Source organism: Varroa jacobsoni, unplaced genomic scaffold (assembly GCF_002532875.2).
Source record: "Varroa jacobsoni isolate VJ856 unplaced genomic scaffold, vjacob_1.0 scaffold_696, whole genome shotgun sequence".
Taxonomy (NCBI): domain Eukaryota; kingdom Metazoa; phylum Arthropoda; class Arachnida; order Mesostigmata; family Varroidae; genus Varroa; species Varroa jacobsoni.
Genome location: NW_019213598.1, coordinates 155,208 through 180,602, shown reverse-complemented (window position 1 = coordinate 180,602; position 25,395 = coordinate 155,208). Strand labels below are relative to the sequence as shown.

The window sequence follows — 25,395 nt, the reverse complement described above, 5'->3', positions numbered from 1 at the left end:
TATACCGTACATAAATAGGAACTGGAGTACGCGTGTGAAATTGTCGTTCGTAACCTAGTTTCGCCTCTTGTCTTAACGGCTTTTGTAACGGCCTTCTAGGCCAAACGTTCCACATTTTGAAATTAATTTTCGTATCAAGCTCTCACGCATATCCTGTCGAAGTCTTTGGCCGCGATTATGACGATGGCCAAATCAATGCAATGGATAGTAGCAACTACTTTTTTTTTTACGAACGGTGCAGCGTTGACTTACGCTTGCACACACGTGTAATAACAGTCAGAATAGAACAGCATTTTCGCAAGCCTGAGCACGTAAATAATCACACATAAAATCTTAATATACCAAAGCTATGGCCACATGATTTCGATAGCCACTCCCTTAAACATGCTATCTTGTGGGCTGTTGTCATCCGCATATTTTCACATCAAAAATATGCTAACTCTAATTAGCATTGAATTCTTTACCCGATCAGAGAGAACTCGATTCGAAACATCGCATTCGAAATTTCAGGGGTCGATGAAGTTTATGTTAGGGCATTTTCTCTATAACCTTAGGCCTGAGTGACTGGAGAATTTCATTGTCCTTGCAAAACGCTTTGCACTAAGAAATAGAACAACAAGCGGTGTTATCTTATTTTGATGGGCTGGTCAGGGACATCACGTCCGAAAGGAATACATCAATGGCAGTGCTGTGTTTTCTATCAGAGTTCGTTTGTACGAGCCGAACATCAGATCAATCACAAAATATCGGATCATCTGGTTGACTCCACCTTCCTTCATCTTTATACATTCGCTCTAACCACGATTCGTCCATATTAGCTCGTTGCTTCTGTCCGCCAGCTAGGGGGGTATCGGTGATCGATCCCCATACAATCTCAGCCTTTGAGTACCTCAGGCCATTATCAAGGATCGTCGTCAGCATCGGCGCAAACCGCCGAGTAGTTTTATAATTACCAACAATCAAGTTGTCTGAAAAAAATGTTTTGATACTGCCTTTAAGCATTATTTCAGGGGAATAACCCATACCTGGTACAATACAGAGTGAGTCTTAATCAGGCTTCGAGGCCAGATAATTTGACGCGTCTTTACGCTTAATGGGCAAGCACGCTGACACTGCACCATCACGAACTTACTATTACCTTTTATATACGTCGTCTTGGCATGTTCTGCTATTTTTTTTCCCTCGAACTCTTGCTATTCTATTATCTCTCTGGGGTAGTTCTGCTTCTTTTAGATACGAATAGATACTTTGTTGAGTCTTCGACTGTTAATGCTCTGCTTCAGGCGTTCGCGCACTCAACATATTGATTGTCTTTTAGCAGACAGTGGATATGTGGACTATTAGGTTGGAGGGAATCAGAGCAGGGGATATTCTGCCTGGCAAAACTATGACCTCTAACAAGAGTTTGCACGCAACCGGAGGATCATTCGCCCAGCTCGAACAAGAAGGTAACTCCTAGAACGGGCGTGGGCCGTCAAGAAAGAGCAACTGCCTAAATGTTTCGGACACCGCCAGCGAAATCGCAAATTGGTATTCTGCTATAGCCTGTAGAGAGAAAATCAGCCAGCCCCTTGTCCTATATTCTATAGCAAAAACGGCGATTGTCAGGCAAAAGAAAAATGGCCTGTTGATCCTTTGTCAGTTGAGTGCTTTGCAGTTCTATAGGTCATCTTTGAAAGGAAACACCTTCTGCATTACTTACAAATTTACGTACGCTCGTGCAGATAGCACGAAGATAATACGGATTCAAGTTTATCCTTATGAAATAGTATAAATTATTAAACAGCAAACTCTTTCCGATAACGATTTTAGTTGATAATAAATGTCTTATTTGTATCGTTCTAAAAGTGCTATCTACGCGTGTTCGCTTATACCAGTAGCGTAATTAAAGCTACTGTTTGTTTTTCACGTCATATTTGTTTAATCCGTATGTTGATAGCTGTTTTTTTTTTCATTAAGACACACTTTAATGTCAGTGCGCTGTCGAATTAGTATGTGTGTGGCTTGTTATTGTCTCTGGTTACAAACATTGATTAGGGCAGACAGTAATTGACCGCTATTCGATCAGGGCTGCCGGTCGCTTTCCAGCTCGGCTCTTTCTTCCCACATATATAAGCTTTTAGCTGACCAATGGACACAGGACTTGCAGGTTTACAAGGTAGCTGCGTCTACAATGCCTTACACCCCGTAATGTTTTCACGAATAATTGGCAATTGAAGTAAACAAAAGTTCTTTTGTTCGAAATCTAGAGCACTGCTAAGTTAATCCACCTTGAAGGTGACTAGATAATAAAATGATCATAGCGAGGAAGACATCACTCCAAAGACGAATCGTGACCAGTCGTTTAAACAAATGACTATTAAGTTTATTTACTCATTTGTCACCGCGGCCGGCGCAGTGATCGTTTTAGCCTCTCTCTGAATAGAGATTGTTGATTTGTTCGACCGATAACGCGCTCTTTACCCTTACGTGCGTCATATGCAGTGTGACATGTCCGTTGCAACAATATGCCACAGTGATATTGGGAACATCTATATTTAGATGCTGGATATCACATAATTTAATCGTTTTGTATTGAAGCAGCTGCAAGGTGAAACTAATAGCAGTTCAACGCGCGGCACAACACGAACGATCGTTTTTCCACACAAAAGTTCAGTGATCTTTTCCAATATGGCTGACACTACACTCGAACGGTATTGTAGTGGATCTTACATATTAGTCAGAACAAATCGAAATTGATCTTGTCCATGAGTTCCAGAAATAATAGATTCAATATAATAGGCTTATTGTACAGTATCTATATTCTCAGCTCCATGGAAAGGTCGGCAAATTTCATCCTTAAAGTACATAGATATTTTCTGTTTTCTACCGCCTCTGTGGTTGCTGTTTATTCTAACCCCCCGTTGTCCTTTTCCTCTAGTTCTAGACTCTTTCTTGTTCGCCTTATCTTCACGCCCAATGGGCCTTTTCAAACTCGCTCTCGGTACGCCGAAGGTCCATTTTGTGCAACGAATCGCAAGTTTCGAACCTGCCCCAGCGTAAGCGTCTCGTTGCGACATACCACACTCATTTCGGGACCCACGAAGGGCAGCTGAAGCGGCGGGCAACGACCACGAGATCTTTTCTTTCCTGCTTCTTTTTGCCTTTTGGGTATCTGTGCGTTCATTGAGTTGTTTCGTACGTACAGAACTGCCGTATGAAGAAAACTGTTAAAATGAACCGGTTGAATGCCCTCTATGTGCAGCCGTATCTACCATTCAACGTTACTTCTTGCCCCCTGTTTACCGTGATGCACGAACCCATGTTGGTAGGATGGCTTTGATTGCAAGGTTACTATGCCACTGTCACCCATTCGGGCTCGAACGTCGCGCTCAGTGAGACTTTGCTTTCTCTTATGTCCTATGCTAGCCCGCATGAATTTGTTTCCTTGATGAAGAATTCCTGCCAATACTGGGGTGTTGCGTACAAAATTCAAACAGGACAAACTTCACATTTGTCCTGCGCGTAAAGCGGCTTACATTAATTGCATTTATTATTGTTGTTGTTGCTAATCGTTATTCTATTCTTGTTTCTGCTATGACGTCTGCTAATACCTGCCCCCTTTGTCTCACTTTCGGTCACAATGCTTTATGTGGCGTCCCTTCGAATGAGCAGTCCTTTCTTCCCTTAGCTACCCGAGCATCGGGATAGCGCCAACCTATCAAGCAGCTAGCAACTTCCGGTGGAAATTTTCGCTTGTTATCAAGGTGCATGCGAACTCCTTGAAAATACGAGGTGGCAAAAATGCCTTCAGAGACGTAGCTTGCTTTTCATCGCCACTGGGCATTACTACCGCCGCCATCATCGTCGAAACTGTCCCTTTGTTTCGCTACCCGTGTAAACTAACAAGTTAATGAGTCAAAGCAAAATTATTGGAAAGGCGCGCGTTTCTAACAAGTGACAGGGGCCTATCAGATACGCAAGCAGAAACAATTGGCCGAGCTTTGAACCGTGGAAAGGCTACGAATCTGTAGAAAAAAACGCGAGGATTCGATGGGGAGAAAAACCAAAAAGCTGGCCGCCCCTACAGAAGAAAAGAAAGATGACAGCAGGATACGAAGGTGTTTTTGGGGCGAAGGGGTAGTCGAAAAAGGTTAGCCGAACGTTGATAGTGGTAGTGTAATTTTTCGTTGAAACCATCAAATGATTGGTAACCGTATAATTGCATGGACAACTGGCAATATTGGCATTTAACGTGCATAGCTGGGGGCTCAGGTACCTGACAAGCAGATAAATAATTGCGATCGTTTTCGTTTGATCGATTCCGTGAGACATTATATAATGACTTATTACAGCAGTCTGATAGGATGGCCACATACATGATATACCTCATCCACTCCATAAAGGAAAAAGAGTAGGTATACAAAACTAATCGTTGAATTTTTACAAAATGTGAGGATCAATGTTGTGTTGTTCAACGAAGATACATATTGACTGACGACATATAGCACGTTCTTAAGTCGACCATTTGGAACAAAGTAACTTATAAGTTCTTGTCTATTTTTAGATTGTTTAATTTTCTAATAGCATACTATGCTGAAGTGCATTATGCTAGACTCTGAGCATAGCAAATCTTTAACACTATATGTCACACATACATATACAAATTCGCGGCCGAGAACGGCGCGCATCTTATTGTATTTCGAGTCCTTGTAAGAAGGTACCTCTCCGCGGTGTTCATGATATTATTAATAGTTTCAGAACAAATCCTGTTACATATTCCTCTCTACGTTACTCCTTCTTAAATGTTATTCATGGCAACTTTGCCATTAAGCCCCCGCTAGACATATATTTGCCAGAGCACCGCTATCGACAATAGTCGGGAAACACACACACCATACAGTTCTGAGATAAGAAAGCACCCGCCTCCAAGGCGCCTGACTGCACGCTTGAACATGCTTAGGCTCAAGCCGGCCCTGTCCCAGCGCGGTGTCAGCCCTGGTGGCGGATGCAGACATTACGCCCAGACGTTGCAATCGCTCGCTGTTCGCTTTCTACGGCGTGTGCGGCAGCGGAAGCAGGCTGCACTTGTAAGTCAGGAGGGCCTTTACGCCGACCGTGGTCCCTCCCACTGGGGCCCGAGGTGCCTGTCCCTCGTAAAGTGGCGCCTGCGCAGCGCGCACTCGGGGCGGGGCCACTAAGGGCCCTCCACCCTGCGGCTGGGCGCACTTAGGGACCCCTACAACCGGGAACACAGTGGCCAACTGGAGACTGACTTCGAAGGAGAACCCACGAGAACGGGCGGCCCGACCAGGCTCGTCTGTTGCACTTCGCGCTAACCAAAGCAAAGCAAGTTAGCGAGTGACAACCGTCTGCCTACCTATCGTGCTCCTGAGTGCAGACCCCGTAACAGACTATTGTGGTACTGACAACACTGTGATGATAACAGTATTAATGATAACGCCGTGACTGTTGAGACAAGGCACCCCACATTTTTGGGGTGCAGGAAATCAGATAAGTAGCTCCACTATTACCCGCCTAGTAACTAGAAACAGCGATACGTGTCGATAAATCGGGCAGTGAATTAAATAGCGACAAGCGGATAAAATTGAAAACATCTGTCGTTTTTTTTTGTGGGGTATTTTGAGAAGTCGTGAATTTAAGTGATTGTGGTTGCTATGCTATAGTGACTGAGTCTCATGCTAGCCTCCGAGCTTTGTGTGCGAACCCCTGCGTTGTTTGGGTGTATTTTACGGGTGTATGGTATGATAAAAAATTAAGTATATCGTGTGGAGTGTTAGTATCCGTATAGTAAAAGAAAAAAAAAAACTATTATAGTGCATGGAACAGTATCGATCAAGCGTACATAAATGACGGCTTAGAACGCGTGGTGCGCCCCCTATATGTAAAGATATCCTATAACGTCATTAAGGTATCTTTTTTGAAACAATTCACTGAATTTCCCGAAGACCATATGCATATGTATCCGGAGGTTATAACAAATCACTAAATGTGTATTTACTCTGTTGACTGAAGGAGCAATTTCGTAACGCTGCTATCCGTTAAACGGAATCGGGTTGTGAAATCAAAGAGGTGTCACGGAAAGTGCTGATGCATAAGTGAATATTAGTAGTAATCCAAGTTATACGAAACTACTGGATGCATAGCTGACAGGGCATCAGTTCTGTCAAAACATTTGCAGAACAAGCTCTAGCTCAACGATAAGCATCGTACTGCAATAGGATCAACAAGTCTGAAAAGAGGAAGCAAAAATCAAGCAGCTATGCGCAGTGGAGCTACACCCCCTTCTCGTAGCAGCGGCAGTGGAGCTTCAGTGCGTCCCTACGGTCGTGGCGGGCTGGGACCCGACACCCATGGAGGACACGGTTTATATGAACCTGTGCCCGGCTCACAAGCGCCTCAACAGGCCAATGGCAATGGACCATCGTCGCAAGGTAGGCCCATAGCTAAAGCTAAGGAAAAATTTGTTTACTGAAAGGTTTTATCAGCAAACGTATATTCAGAAAATACACAATTAAGACAATGAAGTTCAACTTATCCTATTGGTCAATCGAAGCTCAAACCGATGACTTTCACTCGAAAGTTACTGAACTTACTCTTGTTTATTGACAAGAGTCACCTATGTTTTAACTGAAAATTGATGTCACCATGCATTACTGAGGGTAGACTTGGGACAAACATGCACACATTCGTACGCTTGTCGTCCTATCACTATATATATATATATATATATATATATATATATCCTTTCATTAAAAAAAAATATATATATATATATATATTGCGTTATAGATAAAATTGATTTTATTTAAAAAAAATTATCAACACTTGGCAATCGAAAATCAAAACAACCGATACTTTACAAGTTACTGTTTTTCTTTAACCGAACGTAGATGACGAAATGTGAGATGGCAAAGTGATAAAATCTAAATATGTATAGTTGTAAAAAGATTTGCAGCCGGTTAAATCGGCTGGTTGTATTAGATCAAATGTTCCTATCAAGGTTGTAAGCTTTCCTTTAATAATAAAGTTAAAAAACATTATTTATGTTGGGCCTAGGGTTTAACTGCCATATCGCAAGCTCTGTGGTATCCCTATGAAAAAATGTCCATACTTTGTGGCGTATCGTAAACAATGTGTTTTCTGCTTTGCCCTTTCGATGTGATGAAACGTTTGCCCTATACATTTTTTTTACGATGACTTGTTTTTCTTGACACGGTAATGTGCTATCCATTAACTAGCTAATTCCATCCATAAGAAACTGATTACCAGCATCAGTCCGTATCGAGGACTAATGTAAGCAGAACAAGCGAATGGATGCGCTCGGTTGATTCTTCTTTGATGCATATGTGTATGTGTCTGTGTGTATTCAGGTCTGTTGTCATTTGCTTGCCATTAAAAGGGCATTGGCTTATGGACGGCAGGGGCGTGCTTCTCTCTTCGTGGAGAACTTCGAAGCCAGAGTCGCTACAAAGGTATCGAGCATTCTGTTGTTCCCTAGCTTAGAGCTCAATGTTGCAGTTACCACCACCTCGATATGGAAAATACGGGGACGGGCTATTCCTCCAATGCAAATAGTCAATGTGAATCCTGCTTCGTATCGGGGGCAAGGGCGACTGAGCTGTGCCTAGTGCTATGAGCCATACAGTGCAGGACAAAGACGTTAGAAAGTGTTGATGTTTTTGTACACGAAGCGTGGTGTTTTTTTTGGCTGGATGCACCAAGGGATGGGGGATGGAAACGCGGGGGCCTAGAAAGAGTGGGGCAGAATAGGTTCATGTCTCCTTGTAGCTGTTGGTCCTGCTACATATACGACGCGCACAAACGAATGGGAGTTTTATATATACACGTCTATTCAGGGGCCCGAACAACATCTATTTATTCGCATTAGGAAAGAAGGAAAGGGCTGTGTGTATCTGAATGTCAGAATGCAAAGCTTGTGGATAGCGGCTGCCGACGCTATGGGGTGTGAGAAGACCGCCAAACCCCATTCCCTTGGGGTTTTCTAACAAGGGTTGTGTACAGGAAACCGAAGAAGAATAAGAAGGAGGAATCGAAGATGAACGACATTGACGATGTCAGTGAACAGTTCAAACAACACGTCGTTCTGTACTATATATACTTGAGAAATGAAAGTTCGCATAGTTTAGGGGAGTAGTAGAAAACGGGCAATGGTTGATGGCATAGGACTTTTTCAGGACTCTACCGAGTTACTTACATACCTATGTTTACAATGCGCACAGACAACGTAACGCATGCAAAGAGCACCTACGCTATGCTTGAACGCGGTTTTGAGCCTGATCTTCTTTGAAGGACTGCTAAGCACAACCGTGCACTCCAAACTGATCTCAGAGGATGATAAGTACGATGCAAATGTCAAGTACGGCACTCAGTTTAAGTTAGATTTGTTGAGAGGGTCTCACCTTTCTGAACCTCAGGTATCACAGCACGACTTGATGAGCAAATTGTACCATTTCGAAATCGGCTTTTTTTTTTTCAGAACTTGATCATTAACACGTGCTATGTTATCGACTTCGTTTATACTAGTCTTAATAACAACTACCTTCCCATAACTTTGACCCCTTTTGAAGTTTCTGTACTTCACCTCAGTTCAAGCATTTGTCTCATGTACACGCTAACGGAAAAAGAGTCTACTTTTCCCTTTCGGATGGGGTCATCTCCATCATCATCTCGTTTCTCCTCTAGTCTACCTCGTTTCGTTTTTTTCTCTTCCTCATCCATGCCATCTCTGCTTTGTCAACGAGCTCAGCATTATTTAGGCCCTTCGGTTCCAGTCGTTGGCGGCTGTTGCTGCTTCAGAGCCAATCAGTTTGCCTCTGGGGTCAGTCTCGTTGAAAGCAGCTAGGCGAAGTGTCCCTTCCGAGCCCCTCAAATAGTCTCCCAACAAACCGTCGTTTCAAACTACTCGCGGTCCATCCCGCACCTCTCGGTCTGTTCTCCTACCTCTTCGGCGTTCCTTTTCTCGTCTCCCCCCCCTCTGAAACCCTTGCGTAGCTCGTTGGCGAGCTACGCGGGCAAGGAGCAGACACGGCCCTTTCCAATGGGAGCGCACTGAAGTCCGAGTAGATGATGTGGTCGTTGTTGTTGAACGGCTACTGCTGTCCGCCGCAGGAAATCAAGAGTCGAAGCGGACAACGAAAAGACCAGTCACCGGTGATGGCGGTGGGGGCGGTCTGGGAAATCTTAAAAATGTTGTCAAAAAAGTAAACATGCAATCAAGGTTCCCCGGGGAGACGGTTGCGCGTCTGGACGCCGGCGTAGCTTCGCCGACGACCCGCTGCTTTGCTGCTTCTGGCTCTGCAGGGACTACCGCTGCTTGAGCATGCGACCGGTAACCAACTAAGAGGGCGGACCGGTCAGTGATGACAAGCGAAACGAACGTTTCGGTTTTGAGTGGACGAGTATAAGATGTTGCCGCCCACAATTGTTGTTGCTGATCGTGGCTATGAACAAGGCACGGCCAGATGGACATTTCAGGTTCTCGAACGTCGTCTAACTACATGTTGGTTAAAGTCATATTAGGGGGCTTATTAAGTTTTACCCCTTGGAAAGATTTGTTACGATGCAGTGTATACTGAACTAACATTGTGCAGAACCGTCTATCTATAAAAGTTTCAACTTGATTATCAATCGTTCCAATGAACCGAACTAGAAGTAATTTTTAGTAGACATTAGAACTTAAAAAATAGTGTGATTTCTTATATATTGCTGGTTAGAAAGCAAAGCAGATTAGTCTTCTTATACTGCGTAACACATAAGCTTTTGAGGTAGGTGCGGCTGGCAGATTTTCTGTGTTGTGTCCTTGAAGGCGTAATTTCGCACCATCACTGTGTTAGGTGGCGTCCTTTTAACAACGAGCATTTAAAAGTGGGCCTTGCTGCTAGGCTGTCGGTACTGGATAGAAATAATCACCCCACTGAAGTGCTCGTTCCACTTTTCGCCGATGCATTCGCGTCTCAAGGGGCCTTATAAGGGGAGGACACTCAATACTCTGCGGCTTGCAACGGGTAGGAGGCAAGCAGAACGGATAAAGACGCACATGCTATTTAATGAAAACATTGCATTAAGACTTAGGACATGCTCGGCTAGACGTTGAAAGTTGCAGAAGTTTTTTCACATCTGAGGTTGGGTCAAGAGAAGAAGGGATAAATGGAGACTCAGGAAATAGGGGCATTTCGAGCAGCCCTTAACGACGTAGCGGGAACGTGATGATAGGCTAGCCACCGCATATTCCCCAGCTACAACAAAAGGACAACAGTGTTATAGATTAAAGGATAAAATAAAAATCTATTTTCTCTTTTTATAGGTGTTGCAGGTAACTAGCATGAGCCGTAAAGTTGATATTCAGCAACTTGATGGCAGACATTAATTGAAAAATAAACTTATTCCATTTTACAAAGTCTAACGACCGTAACGCTGTCGAGCCCGGCAGTTAGCGTGGTAATGTAAGGTGGGCAAGCTAATGGGCAACCTATAATGACTAGCGCAACAGCTATTTTGGATCATAATTGATATTTTTTTATTACTGGTCTGCTAGATCTGGGTTAGACGTTTTTTTTTTTGTGTTGTTTGATATTTTAACATTTCGAGACTATGTTGCGCCAGGACGCAGTATACTTGTTCGAGGAATAAAAGCCATAACACCATTCACTAATTACCAGCTTGAATTGTAATCAAAACGACGTAATAGGACGCATACTAACGATACGTCAGTGGCCGATTCTGTGTGCATTATTTATTTAGTATCCGGTTGTCTCTATTATATGAGGATCAGTTTTGCGATGCCGACGACTCACTCTAATGTCGTCGTGTTCGCCCGTCCAGCGAGAGAGATGTAGTTCATCATGTTGGCAGACTCGGCGGTTGGGATATACACTGCCATATACACAAACATAAACTATAATCGTTGCATATGAATGTACGCGGAACCGCCGGTCGATTGAAGCGTCCACAGTACCGTCAGCCAATGTGTTGTCTAATGGAAACTTATAGCGGGTCATAAAACAACTTGGTGATCGTAACGACCACGCTGAGCTTGAGTTAGCAGGAGTCTGAGTGAGGCTCAACTGCGAAAGCAAACGAGTGACGCCCTCAGCTATCCACCGAAGCGATGGCCAGAAACGTGCCGATGAATACCAATTGAGTCGATAGTGCCCAGTCTACGATTCGAGCTAACAGTACAGAACCGTGTTATTATTGCTGTTTGTGCGTCTACTCTCGCTGTTATTATTACTACGATTATTTTTATTGCTAAGCGGTGTAATCGCTCACGTTTTAGATTGTTCGATTACATAGTACTCCTTTGCTTTTCATCCTGTTGCTGATGCTCTCGTAGCTGCTGTAGAATAGTTACTTGTTGAATAAATCCGCTATATATATAGTACCAGATGCTTAGTTGTGAAAGCCAAACAAGAAAATGTTACTAAAAATTTTTTATACTAATTAGACGAAAAAACTGGCTCGATATTTTTCTATAAAAATCTCCACGAAGCTTCGTCAGTAGATGTTACCTATCAAATTCAAAATGTTTCTATAGCGTACGGTCGACACGATACGCTGCAGTGAAATTCGAATTATGGCATCAAATTATAAGATCTGCAACGTGCAAGTATTAATTTCAGATCAAAATGACATACTACAGGTAATCGATTGACATCGCGTCACAGAAGGAACACTTCATGCGTTCGTTCACCTTGTTTGCCTAACTGGACTGCGAGATCTAGCCAATGCTGCCGCCTAGGTTGCTCTCCTCGGCCGCAACTTCGTGCCCGCTAAAGACGGCAGCGGCGTCCCTAACGCCCCTTCTACTGCCGCTAGCTTCTGTGCTGAAACGAGAAGCGGCTCGCAGCTTAATGGACTTGCCACCTGACTCCACCAGCTTCGAACGGGCAACCCTGTCATCGCTCACAGGTTCAGCCGGAGCAGCAGCGGCCGCGTTTTCGTACAACACCTCGGCTGCTGATGATGTTGATGGGGTGATGAAGGCTAGGGCGTAGATGGAAGCTCGTCTCCGGCTTAGAAGCCGCGGCGCCGAACTGCCGGTTTCCTCGTTTTCGTCGGCGTCAGCAGAGGAGACGGGTTCTTCAACCCAGATTCACCCTCGTTTGCCATGTGCAAATGGATGACCGGCTTAAATCAAGTGCCGTTTGTCGGCAACTGCCAGTTGCCAGACGGGCAAAACGGGCATTTGCTAGACCTGTGCAATGACGACGACGACGACGACGACAACGACCCGTCTTTCTTTTTCTCTCGCTCGCCCGAGATGGAAAAGCTTCCCCGACTAGGGATCACACAGTTTCGCGGAGAGCGGGCACGCCCCTTAGGACACCCCGTCGAAGCCGCCTACCCTATCCTTAACCCCAGCTTCCCTCTGGTTTAGCTGCTCACGTGGCCGTCCTACCTCTCACCTAATAGGCTCCTCTCCTCAGCTGCGTTGTTCGCAACTAGTCCTTCCAGTGCGAAGCTACAGCAGCGGTTCGCTGATCTGCCCTCCCGTCTACCTCTCCTACAGCAGTTTGTGTTCTCGCTAGCAGCTTCAGTATTCCCTCTTTAGCATCCGCTGCTATGTCCCAAAGCTCGCTCGACTTGCGGCAACAGCTGTTGGCTACCTCTACACCCGAACGGATACAGAGAGAACGAGGATCACGCCTTCGCCTACCTCGCTTTGTTTCACGGACACTCGGCCGTATACCGGAGTACTCTCGTATACACAACAAACAGATACATCGACAGCTACGCGCTAAAGTGGGGCAAGTGTCGTTTGCTACAGTATATACACTACATTACATCGACAGGGGCTGTTCGCGGGTCCGCTTGACTGACCGACGGGTTAGGCGAACCGTCATGGGGTACTTTGATGAGAGGCATCATATCGACGCTGCAGAAGCTCCGCCTTGAAACGGACGAGGACACAATAGTCTGATAAGGAAGAAATAAATAATAACGAAGTTTAGTTGGTTGACAAATGGCAAAAGGTGCGCAATAATGTACAGAATAATCCCGAACTGGAACTCGCGCTGAGTAAATGAGCGTGTTTATTTCGTGTCCGAACAACGCCCAGAAACGATCGAGTGGCATTGTGCAAATGGACAGTAAGCAACAAGATTTGAGTCTGTGTTGTGCTGGTCGTTCATAAGGGGCTACAGAATTGGAATCAACGATAGGGGCAGCATCCCCTCCGCATACGAAACCTTAGATAGCATTATAACTGCATTAGTTATTGAAGCCAAACGAACCAATTCGTTTGGTCACAGGATAAAGCTGTGACGAAAACCAAACATAGTTCCAATCTGATTATCCAAAGCAGCTTCACTTCGCAGTCCTATAAGCGCTTAAGACCCAATTCCGGGCATCAAACTTGACGCATTTAGTCTACTAGACAACAAGCGGCGCTTTGTTTTATGCGGCGGTGCCACTCTTGCGTGCTAACATCTCATCCGGGGAGAGGATAAACGGCGACCGATTCTGGGTGGGGCAGTCTCGAAAAACAAATCGAACGACAAAGTATTAGAGCGTCTGCACCTGCGCTTGCTCAGGGTTGTCTATTTGGCTGGATTTAAACCATCAACCAGATAACGCAGTATCATTATTTAATGGTGTTATGGCATGCATCGCTTTATATATTATATTCAATCGGCCACTTAGCTATCGTCTCAGTTAGTAGCTGACTGAGATATATTGTTGGAAGCCGACCCATTCTACCATTTTACTTGAAGTTCAAAGCAGGCATATTTTCATACCGACGTCGAACAAGCATGAAAAAAAACTACAATATTTACACTTACATATTGCGCTGAATCAATTCTCAATCGTCCCTTTGTCCCATCCTATGGCTCCTTCCTAACCCCGTTGCCTTCCTAGGATTCTCTGAGAATTTTTTTCGTTGCGCCCCCAGATAGATTCGGTCTGTCCGAAATCGTGAGAGTGCAAAGATCAGACAAAATTGGTAAACGTTCTCCTTTTCATGAACGAGGTTCTTGGTCCGATTCAAATCAGCGAAACGTCGTACCATCACTGCTGCCATCGTCGTCGCCAAAAGCGGGCACGAATCGGCATGGGCGCACGATGAGTCCCAGTGCGTTTGTCGTCACAAAGAGAGTTGGATAACCTTTTGATCGGTCTCTTCAAATATTCAATTAGTGCTTCGCTTTACCTGCGTAATCCAGCGGAGCAGTGCTACTTCCTTTGAAGGGTGCCTTCCATTTTAGGCTCCTTTCCTGAGTGTGCTACTGCATACGGACACCGAACGAAATTTCTTTTCGCCTTCAGTTGCATTTTTCGCCACGTTAAACGCTAGCAAACATCAGGCAGTAACGTAGAGGCTGGTCATTAACAGTAGAGGCGCGCCGAAGCCTGTCTCGATTTTGGGGGGATTTTGCCTTCTGACAGACTTCCAAATTGTAGATGGACAGCATATGCAGCGACGCGTCGAGCCCTACGCAGTAAATTCGGGAACTTACGCCTACCCAATGGTGTCATTTGCGCGAAAATACAGGTTTTCATTTGAGAGCGTACACATTGTTTCTACAGTGGGTGACAGCATCTATCACGGAGGTTAGAATAGAGGCTAGGAAACTTCTGCGTCAAAGATAAGTTCTCGTAGACGCCTCCCTGCGATAGGTTGCTCGTAGTGAAAACTGATAATGCAGCTACCATTCAAATGTTGCCGTAAGCCGTTGTCGATAAATCTTAGCGGAATCAAATTTATAGTAGCTGAAAGCAAACTCGAGATGGCACTTGCCAGTGTATCCGGGGGTGCTATAACCGCCAGTCACTTCATGCGAAATGTACCATAAAACATTTTGCCACATCTGAATAGGCCTTGTACTTCAGCGCTGTATTCCAAGGCCTTAAATCGGCATTCGCTTTCTTCGGTAATGACCCGAGTCCTAGATCCATATAGAAAGAAGCCCTGTGTGGCTGACTAGAGGTACATCACCCGGGTCGACCGCTTAGGAAGTCGACATAAAGGGCTGAATGGCACCTACGAACTTTCCCGTCCTTCACAAGCTTGACAACAAAACAAATGCGAGTTAGGTTACGAACGTAACATCATTTAGTCGTGAAATTGAATTGTCGTAGGGTACCGACTATGCACGCTGAGTGGAACCATCGTAAAGTAACTTACACAATAAGAATAATACTCTTTGCTATAAAGCGGCTGCTGTTCGATGAAAGTCATATTTTTTATAATTTGGTAAAAGTAAAAGTTTTCAAATCTGAGAACTACTTACTTATATTGATAATAGAATCATTAAAACATGAAAAAAACAAATATAGTGTTTCCTTTGGAGCCGATTTGTATAGAACCGCTTTTGGCTTAAGGTTAATAAAAATGTCCATTATCAGAAACACGAAATAACTGTTTATCTCATTCTTTCGCTAATGATATGTGTATTTTTCTAAAAAGCTGTGGTACCTATACCCGATTGTCTCTTATCAGTGATTGCGACGAATTGGAGCATATTATATATCTTTGAGCCGATTCGGCACGCACTTTGCCAAAATGGCTAGGACAACTGGCCATCACCCAAAGGTTCTCTTTGTATTGTGAAAGAAGGACAACAGCTTAAAACCCAAATTCGATTTGAAATTCGAATTGAGTGAGTCGCATCTTCGTTGGTCAGCATAACCCCGCCCTGCAAGAAGACAACGAAGTCAGCAATACAGTCTCACTTACCCAATGTACTGCATCCACGCACCTCTTCGAGTCCACGGGCCGAATGTCTCAGACTCAGAAATGCGTGACGCGTGGCCAACCGCACTGAAGACTTTGCAATCAAATGCAAAGAAGAGATATCCTGCTTGAGGCCAGTAGAACTTCCAGGCCATAGCATGTGCCAATGTACGACTGCGACGGTTTAGTATTGTGTGTGTGTATGTTGTATTAGACGCAGGCAGTTTGTGGCTATCTATACAAATTTGCAGACAACCTGTTTACTACTTCGTCTCTCGTTAGAAGATGCTTGGCTTTACCTATGACAAGCTAAACTGTAACATACTTGGGCATATTTCATAGTCCCTGACAAAGTTATCCTGGCGCTCTTTGTTGAATCCTTCAATGCTGCGCCGTCTTCGCCCCCCCCCCCTTCCGCCTTACCCCACGCCCCTCTTTCTCTTTGTCAAGGTATATCTTGTCGTTCTGCCTGACTGGCTTCCGCTGAACTGTGTATATGAACACACAAACGTGTGCGTTCGTTCTTGCGTGCTCTCTGTCATGGCGCGCTGTTAGCTAAGGGAAGCGTCCGGCGACATTTTTTGGTCATCTCAGCTTTGCATCTTAACTTCTAAGACTTCACTTCTCTGCCGATTGTCGCCAGTCGACAGACAGCTCAGTCTAGTTAGATAGCTTGCCTACCAATAGGGTTCACTGGTTCACTGAGTACCACATACTGGGTCCGCTGATCTGCTTTACGACCGAACAGGCACCTCAGCCCGCATAACGACAATAGGTTGTTTTCCCGCATCGTAATCTAACACGCATTGAGGCGTACAAATTTACTTCTTGAATGTAAGTAGATGGAAACGATAGCAAACTATCTGAAAAAGAGCATAACTGGCGCTTATCAGGGACTTTTTTTTTCGAAATGATAGCCCGATTTCAGTACTCTGACATTTGCTCTAAGTCTATGAATTTAGTGATATATACAGAATGTGTGTCGATTGAGCAGCTTTTTTTTTGTTTTTTTTTTGTATGGAATGCTGCCTAAATATGCGCTTTTGCTAGCAAGTCAGGTTAAACGATTTCAGTTTTACGTTCAGAAACCCTTTTTGAAGTGACTGGCTGGGCCAGTAAGAGAGATTATATCTAGTCCCAGCATCCAACGTACACCTCTCATGTATTCTTAAGATGAGTAGTCAAAGACCCTAGCATTGAACCATCGGAAATTTTACCTTTTTGTGGCAATATCGGAAGTTCATCACTGCCGCCGACATTTTATGCTTGTTTCTGCTGAGGAAAAGCGCAGATCCTCTTCAAGGCTGTCGTCGTAGAGGGTGCAGCGACGTGCACACCAACATGGAGTCCTTTTTTGTGTCTTATGAATTGCGATCCTACAGTCCGAGTCGCGTCGTAGGTTTCGAAGCAACAAATACCCCCCGGCCACCGCATCGCACCAAGCTATAATGGAGGTAGCCTTCTACACGTTGGATAAATTTGTGTCTATGTAGATGAATCGATTATTCTTATTTGAATTTATGACATACGGTAATAAAAAAAGGTAAACTACAGAAGTTCTTCCAATATCATGCTTGACTAAGGACCGTCCAAAATGGCGAATATTAGCCACTTCCTTGCAGTAACGCATACAGTGTATGACGATATTTTGATCACTAGAGTATATGCGTTCGTTAAAAAAACATGTTAGCAAATTATTTCATCACCTGAAACACTATGGGATGCAATACTATCCTACGCGTTCTATTGAATTCAATCTTAGTCAGCTATGACAAAACAAAAGGAACTGGATCTTGGGTAGTTTATGAAGTTTGACCTAGTTCCGTAGATCGGTTATAAGACGAGCATCACTTAACGTTCAGACTGAGCATCTGCTCAACGAGGATCTCACTTGTCGGAGAAGTCATACGGATAATAAACAAGTCAACATGGAGCTGAAATCCGAAAGTCTAAATATATAGAAACTCTCGTTATTAGCCCCCATTTATATACCCAAGCCGCCCCTTCCGCATTAACCTTCAGCACACCCATATATTGGCATTATCTTACGTACCCTGCCATTTGCCCTACTCTTTTATCGACTTCAGTGGGAGAGAGTGCTTAGCACTACCCCAGCATCGTCTTCTACTTTTTCTTGTTCCTTCTAACCTGAACCGCGAACCTAAATGACAGTCAATAAGGTTTCGTAGCATGCCATGCTTGTCTTGATGTCGGCCCCAGACCTTTCAGATAACGACGTCTCCCCCCGAGTAACTTTGAGCCAGTCCAGTCTGTATGTGGCTGCCCCGCCCGCACTGGCCGTCACCCCTCGCTATATCTGTTCTTCTTTCTCTCTCTATTTCACATTACTTTCTCTCCAAGTGCGTTGCCAATTGTGTAAGTGTAAATGGCCGATTTGGCTTTATTCTCTATCCATAGTTTGTCTCCCACGTAACCCCAACAGCTCGTTAACCTCGTGTGACATGGAGCCTTGCTTCTCGACATACCCCCGCGTCACTTTCACTCTCCCAGCAACTTTATCCCGACCTAGAGAGCGCCATCGATATCAGCATATGGTCGATCCCGCACGGTGATCACCTTCATTCGAGCAGACGACAAAGAACGGGTATGGGGGCTGGGGTTCGACGTTGGAACGACAAAGGAATTCCTGACACTGCCTTTTGCCATGTCGAAGACTTCGCATGCTCCGCCGTCGCAGATCCCATCTACATCTTTGGGCCTCTACAGTTTGCACTCGTTATCAGCCGTTGTTGTCGTCGTCGACGTTAGAACAACGTCGTTGGTCGGTAAGGCGGCCACTACTTTTCTTCCGTTATCACGATGTTACCGCTAGCGCCTACAACGACAACTGCAGCTATTACTTCTACGACCACCAGTGCTACTGATCGGGAAACGCTATCTTTTGTGATCTTTGTTCATCCATGCTACATTCGTTATCTTCCACCGTGATCTGAACGGAGGCGAGAAAGCTGGGAAAGCCTTAGACAAATACGTACGTGACATAAGGAGCTACTTTTCAGGCCACGACAATGTTGACTATTTTTCCAAAATGACTATTACTGATGTTGAAAAGAGTGCAGTAGACGCAGGCCAGCTGTAAACGACACGAACGATAGAGCTATGATACATACATGAAAACTCATATTATCATGGATTTATCGTTATACTTTATTGCAATATGATTTGGCACGCACAGGAGTCAGTGTCACATAATAATTGTATACGAGTCGAACAGACGCGAATAATATAGCCCGCTACAAAGACGCGAGTTAACTATACAAATAGCCCTATTTTACTATTTATGCTAGAGCGTATAATATATTTTCCACTCGATCTCTATAAGGCATGAGAACTTAACCCCCGTGACCTAGCTTCTGGGTCGGCGAAATGCCAAAGTGTCATCTACATCATTCAATCCAACTAACTTACCAAAAGTGAACTCTAACTTACCGGAAATCCAAAGAGCACGGGGGGCTAGCACGAGTTCGCGTACTCTCTGCACCTCTTCACCATTCAGGCAAGGGATCACCGTCCAAAAAGGCGAAAAGACGCAGCTGGCAAGGAGCGGAGCGGTTTTCCAACAGTGGCTTGCAGCCGAGTATCACCAAGTGTCTCTTCTATTCGTTAAACAGTTGAGCCACAACGATCTCTGCCATCCAAAGAGGCCCTATAGTAACCGCAGCCTGAGGGATTGAAATCGTTGCGACGTCCCTCTTTATCCACTTGGTATGGGCGGGCACGCGCCAGGCCTTTTCCTTACGGAACCACTTCTTTTACTTTTCCGTTTTACTGCAGAACGACTATCACCGGGCGGTAAATGTGCGAAGTAGTGCGCGAGTGCGTACGTAAGTGTGTGTGTGTGAAATCTATGTGGCCTATATGTGTATCACCCTTTGCTTACCGTTAGAACTGGTTCCCTCCACTCAATTCGAAGCGCATGCGATGCCCTGCTTAGCTGTTCAAATTCCCATCACAACATCGAGGCACGAAGGAAATAATTGAAGTTCACTGAAGTAAGATTAAGTCGAATTGTTTTTGAGCTAATCTATAATAAACAGACACACATAATTGTCCCTGTAAGTAAACAGCAATCTTTTTTTGTGCATGAAAAGTATGGCGGGAAAGAGCGCATCTGTAATTAACGCATGTGGGAATTGACAAATAACGAGATTAAAAACAGCTTGCCATTGTCGTAGTACCTTGACCAAGCCACGGGTAGCGACCGCCAATACCGCAAATGAAAACGACACTAAGCGATTTCGTAACAGAAATTGCCACAGATTTGCCACGGCAATGACATGAATGGATGTATCATTAACATTAGCCCCTCAACACGCTGGCGTAACAGTGCCAGCTGTATCAGGAGTAAATTACTAGGCATTTACATAGCGTCGCGGTGGTCGCGTTCGACGTCGTAGAACCTTCTTAGCTTCCTGGCCGGATGACGCGCTTGTATTGTGGGCGTCTGCAACACGTCAAAGAGTCTAAATAACCTCAACCCTAAATAACCTAATACTGCAAAGAGGCACCACTACGATAGAATCGGCGACCGAGTGGGGGTGTATGGTCAGGGCATTGGCAACTTACGTAATCGCTTTCTCCTGTAGCATTTTCTGATATATTTATCTCAAAAGTACAAATTTTACTAATGAGGCATGTTTTCTCAATGAGAAATATGACGCAGTCGTTCGTGGATAATCATATCATATCACAAAATGATCGAATAGGCTATTAGAAAATAGGTAAATGCGCGTGCTCCCCAGGCTGTTAGCACAGGTCCCTTATAGGCTTATAAGTTACAATGGATGGGCGATAGCTGTGCCTAGAATAGCGATTTGAGCGGTGGAGAAACTCTGAGCAGGTTGAAGATTTACCTATCAAATGGAAAACAAGCGTGGGGATTCCGCTTCGCCGGTTCTGTTTTCCTTAGAATCACTGTATGCATTGTACGGGCCCATTCGAACCGCTCGGAATGTATCTAAACGGATAGTGAGACTGATTTGTTACGAGACATTAACTAGCAGCTCGTACTATCAGTGTTCTCTTGTCGACAATTGGTTGGAGATAACGATCTACAAAATCATTCGATGTCTATAGTATAAAAGAATTCTACTGTAACAATTAATACAAGCAGCAGCGAAGGAATTAACACAGATGGATGCCGGATACCTGTAACTTACGTCCTCATATCTAGCACACGTTAGTCCAGACTTAAGGGGTTTCATTATTATCAGCTAAGGAATAGCGCTATCTTCGATGTCAATTAGGTACTGCAACCTATCTATTTTCAAGCGGTGTAATGCTATTGCAAGAAGCATGTCACACCTGCCATAATTTAAGTATACAACTTACAGAAATTGTAATAAAACTATGCGTATTACATATTATATTAATATACCTTAATGAATTAAAATATGCTTCATGCACGACGCCTGCTGACTTCTACGTAACTGAACATCTACGTAAACTGAATGCGCTCTAATAGAGAGCATTCAGTTTACGTAGATGTTTACTGACAAAAACGGCGAAACAGGCTGACGATGCTAGCCCAATCAATGCCGCGACCACCAGTACAGTTCTGCCGAAGTCCAGCTGAAGATCTAGCCTCCGACAAATCCGATAGCCGGACAATCATTACAGAGTGAACGTCTGTATCGGTCCTATTTTGTCTTTTGTCTGCACTTACGTCAATAGGAGTCGTAGCGGGTCTCGTCGAGAGATACCTGTAAGGGCCGTTTTCATTTATTGATTCATCCCTGCTGTGTCTGACGCTAGTTTGAGATAAATCTTCAAGACTCATAAAAAAACCTAGATATCTATAATAGCTCAAAGCCAACGTCGTGCGAGAAGTGTCCTTTGAACATAGATAGTTGAAACGTTCCAAATGCTTCATTCGGCTCCGGGAGATAACTAGAATACTAATCGACCTGCGAGTAGCGCAAATTTAAATAGTTTGAGAAATAGACGAGCAAAGCAATATCAATACTTTAATGATACGTTCATTCAGCCCTTCTTTTTCTATATTTAAAACAAACGGTAACAAATTGGACTATCAGTATAAAACGACTGTCAGCGTCAGGTTTATCTGTGCCCCACTCGTTCGATCACGCTACCATTGAGTGGTCAGCACAGAGCTCCCGCACAAAGCACAGCGATGCCCAATATCAAGTTGTCGCCCTTACCACAGCAGCAGTCATACGACACAGTTGTATAGTATAAACCTCTGTTTATCTTCGTTTCGTCTCTTCAGATTCTACCTTCAGACCTTGTCTTCAGTGTCGTTTTCGTTTCATCTACAGACAGCGACCAGCCGTTCTGCTTGCATTTCTTGCGCGCCCGGAAATTTCGCAGGATGTTCCTCCAAATCTGAGCACCGTCCCGCTGTCCGTAGTGGCAGTAGTCACAGTAGTGCGACCGGAAGAACATGGCTTCTTATCTTTAACCGTTCCCCACCGTCGTCCGTCCAACTCTACTTCTCCTGTTTGCGAAACCCATGTTGTAGCTCCGACGGGCTGGCTCGACGTCTACCGACATTCGTGCTACTGCCGGTGTTCTCCCTCTCCCCCATTGGGTTTCGTTCTTGCACATTCTCCCTGAAAGGCTCAGCCCAGTTTCGTTTCTCTCTGACGCTATGCCTCTTGCTCTCCGTCAAGGTGTTGCGGGCGTAGTTGAAGGCTGGCTCGTTAGCGAGTCGCGACTACCACAAGGCTCTGCAGCGCGTTATGGCGGGGACCGTCTTTCCATACTTATCTGCAATGGCAGGCGGACGAGAGGAGAACGACGTCGTAGACAGGAGGGTTTTCGTTACCGAATGCGCAGCCAACCGCGCGATCTCTTTTTTCTTCGTATCATACAAATTGAGACAGGAAAGTGCCGCTGTGCTAATAAAGTTTCCAGCCACATTGTTTCTAACAGCTCTCAACCGTGCGCTTAAATATCGACGAAACTTTTTGAATCTGTTTGCCCAAAATCGACACGACCGCCGCCTATCACGCTACAGTCAAGGCGTGTGTTGTTCACACGCACAACGAATAGCAGGTAGGGTGCAAAGGGAAAGGTTGCAGGCCTTATCAAAGTGTTGACTCGCGCTATAGGCTACCCGAGGTTGACGGGAACCAATTTGAAAAAGTTGTTGGAAGAGGACCCTATCAGGCATTCGACATCTCAGGACGCTGCTGTTTAAACCTTGCTAAAGATTACTTGGTCCTGGCCAAAACTATGTTACACCGTCCGATTCAGACGACAGAGAAATAAAGTTGGGAGTCGAGGCTGAGAGGTTGGAGTGACCCAGGCAGCTCGCTTCCGGTCCTCTGCGTCCGGAAGACATCCTTCTACAGTTCATTGCGATACAGCGACGGCGAGGCAAGCAAACTTGAATTCCTTTGAATCGATGGATTACCCAACCCATACACTGATGATCGCTAGGGATCGCCCAGTTATCAAGAGCTTAGTAGAGTAAATCGATGTTTAAGCCATGACGGTCGGTCTCGCGTAGGCCGTAAGTGAGAACATTTCTGTGAATCATATCGTGCCCAACTCGGTAGGCGTTACAATGATGATTGAAGAGTGCGCAGGGATGAGTGGGAATGATCTATAAGATTTTGAGTTGATGCGCCGAACGAACAAATATCTCGCATGGGAACCTGAGTTGTAGCTTCAGGTGAGCTTACAAATAGAGGTGCAACCATGATTGATTAAAGAGTTTCTTTTTTTTAGATTTGACTTGTTTGCTACCAAAGTGGCTTTTTAAACCAGTTATTTTTCAGAAACTAAAGGAAACGTGGGTTCCAATAGGGTACTCCGTATTTAGCAATGGTACTTCCCGGAGCCGTTATTTAAGGATAAAGAACATTGAAGTTTTATATACGTTGCTTCCCCAATGCTCACTGAACACCTTCGTCGCCTGCGTTTAACCCCGCATATTTATATATTTCATACATTTTGAACACGGGTGAACATTAGCAACTTATCTGAAGAACCATTTCCTGCGATCCCCAACATTCGGACATTTAGCAGAAAAAACCAATATCAACCCACTCCTGTAGGAAGCGACAAAAGCTACTAAAGTTTTCTGATTCGGGCAAACGAGTAATTACTTCAAGACCTCCAACCACCGCCCAGTTTTGGATCCCCTCGATACGGCTTTACAGCGTCACAATGAAAATGAGACGCGAATACTCTAATTATGCATTTAGCATGATATCCATTTTATACTGTTTTGTGTACAAATTTAAAACCACTTGCCAATACCATCTTATAGTAACCCGCTTCCTCCTAAGACAACACCTGAATTAAGCGACGATTGATACTCTATGACTGCTTAGTGGCGTAAGTACTGAATAGAATACGTGCAATATTGTGTACACCGCGTTGTATTGTGCTTAAAGCAAGAGTCAGCAACAGTAAAGCTTCGCCATCCTAGGAAGTATTTCGTGGGTAAGGCATGCTGCGTAGAGGCAACGCTGATGTCGGATAACATGGCCACCGTTGACCCATTAGAATTGTCGGGGTTGGCTCATTTGAATATCTCAGTTGCAGGAGAAGCAGTTCTTGCTGTTACTAGCATAGCCTAACGGCTCCTCTTAAAACTATCAGCATGCACGTCAACACCTCAGTGCCCAATTTATCCTCCTCACCGATACTGGGGACACTCCTTGATCTCTCTCTCTCTCTCTCTCCCTCTCTCTTTTATATATATATAAGGCCAAGGGAAAAGCAGTGCACTCAGGGTGGGATTGAGAGCAAATGTGTGGATCTGCCACAGGCTCTGTCCGGAGCAACACACAAAGAGCGAAACGAGCACACAATACACACCTTAGGAGTGCCTTCCGTGGCAACTGGGTCACGTTGGTGAGTATCGGTGTTCGCCTGGCATTGAAGCACAGCCCGCTTGAGGACTTGACCGAATCGAAAGCCTTGGAGAGTCAATTGATTTTAGTTAATCAAATTCGATTCGCACGCTTCCACCGCAATCTTACGAGATACAAGATAAACGTAGTGTTGATACCGGTTTATGCAGCGCCAAACTAGCTAACAGCACTCTCCTAGTGAATAGGTGAGTGCATACTCAAATCTTGGCAAACTTAACAGTTAGAAAGGTGTATAAGGTTTGCGGTCGTCGTGCGGCAGAAAAAAGTGATGTTCAAGTGTAAATGTACACCACTTGCAGTTCCGTCGAGACGATCCCCAGATCACTAAGAGGGTTGGGCTCCAAAATGGAGAACATGTTTTAAGCAGGCGTTGTAGCCAAACCCACCAAAAGTGCGTGTGCTCTTTGTATGAGTGCTGCCTAGGGAATAGCAAAATAAAAAGACAGTTCGAGCTACTGCTTATGCTTCTACTGACGATGGAAACGGGTCCCAAAAGTGGGTCTTTCATTCATGACAAACTGGGAAGCAGCCTCACGAAATGTTCGTCTGATAAGGAACAACAAGCAACGAAGTAGTCAGCGTCTTGCAAAACCTCAAAACCGATATCAGCAAACAAGAGCTTGGACAAATCTGACCTCAGAAATTCGTCAGTGGTTCACCAACTATTCGCATTTAAAAAACGACGAGGTTAACCTTGGAAAAGTCGAAAACACTGGATTTTGCAGCATCAGCTCGCTTCATGTGGTCCTGCGATGCTAAAATCGAGGGGTGATGGAGGCAAGCTGAGACAGAGCAAAGTCAGCGCGTAACATAGAGCCGTGTTGCATT

General features: G+C 44.7%; 1 protein-coding gene across 1 annotated transcript in view; it reads left to right on the top strand.

The window, feature by feature from the left end:
• Positions 1-5,238: 5,238 nt before the first annotated feature.
• Positions 5,239-25,395, top strand: part of LOC111262749 (uncharacterized) — a 48,692-nt gene continuing 28,535 nt past the window's right edge. Inside the window, exon 1 of the mRNA XM_022837240.2 lies at positions 5,239-6,434. Within this exon, the coding sequence (XP_022692975.1) occupies positions 6,263-6,434 (172 nt within the window). The 5' untranslated portion in view covers positions 5,239-6,262. The remainder of the gene's footprint in view (positions 6,435-25,395) is intronic.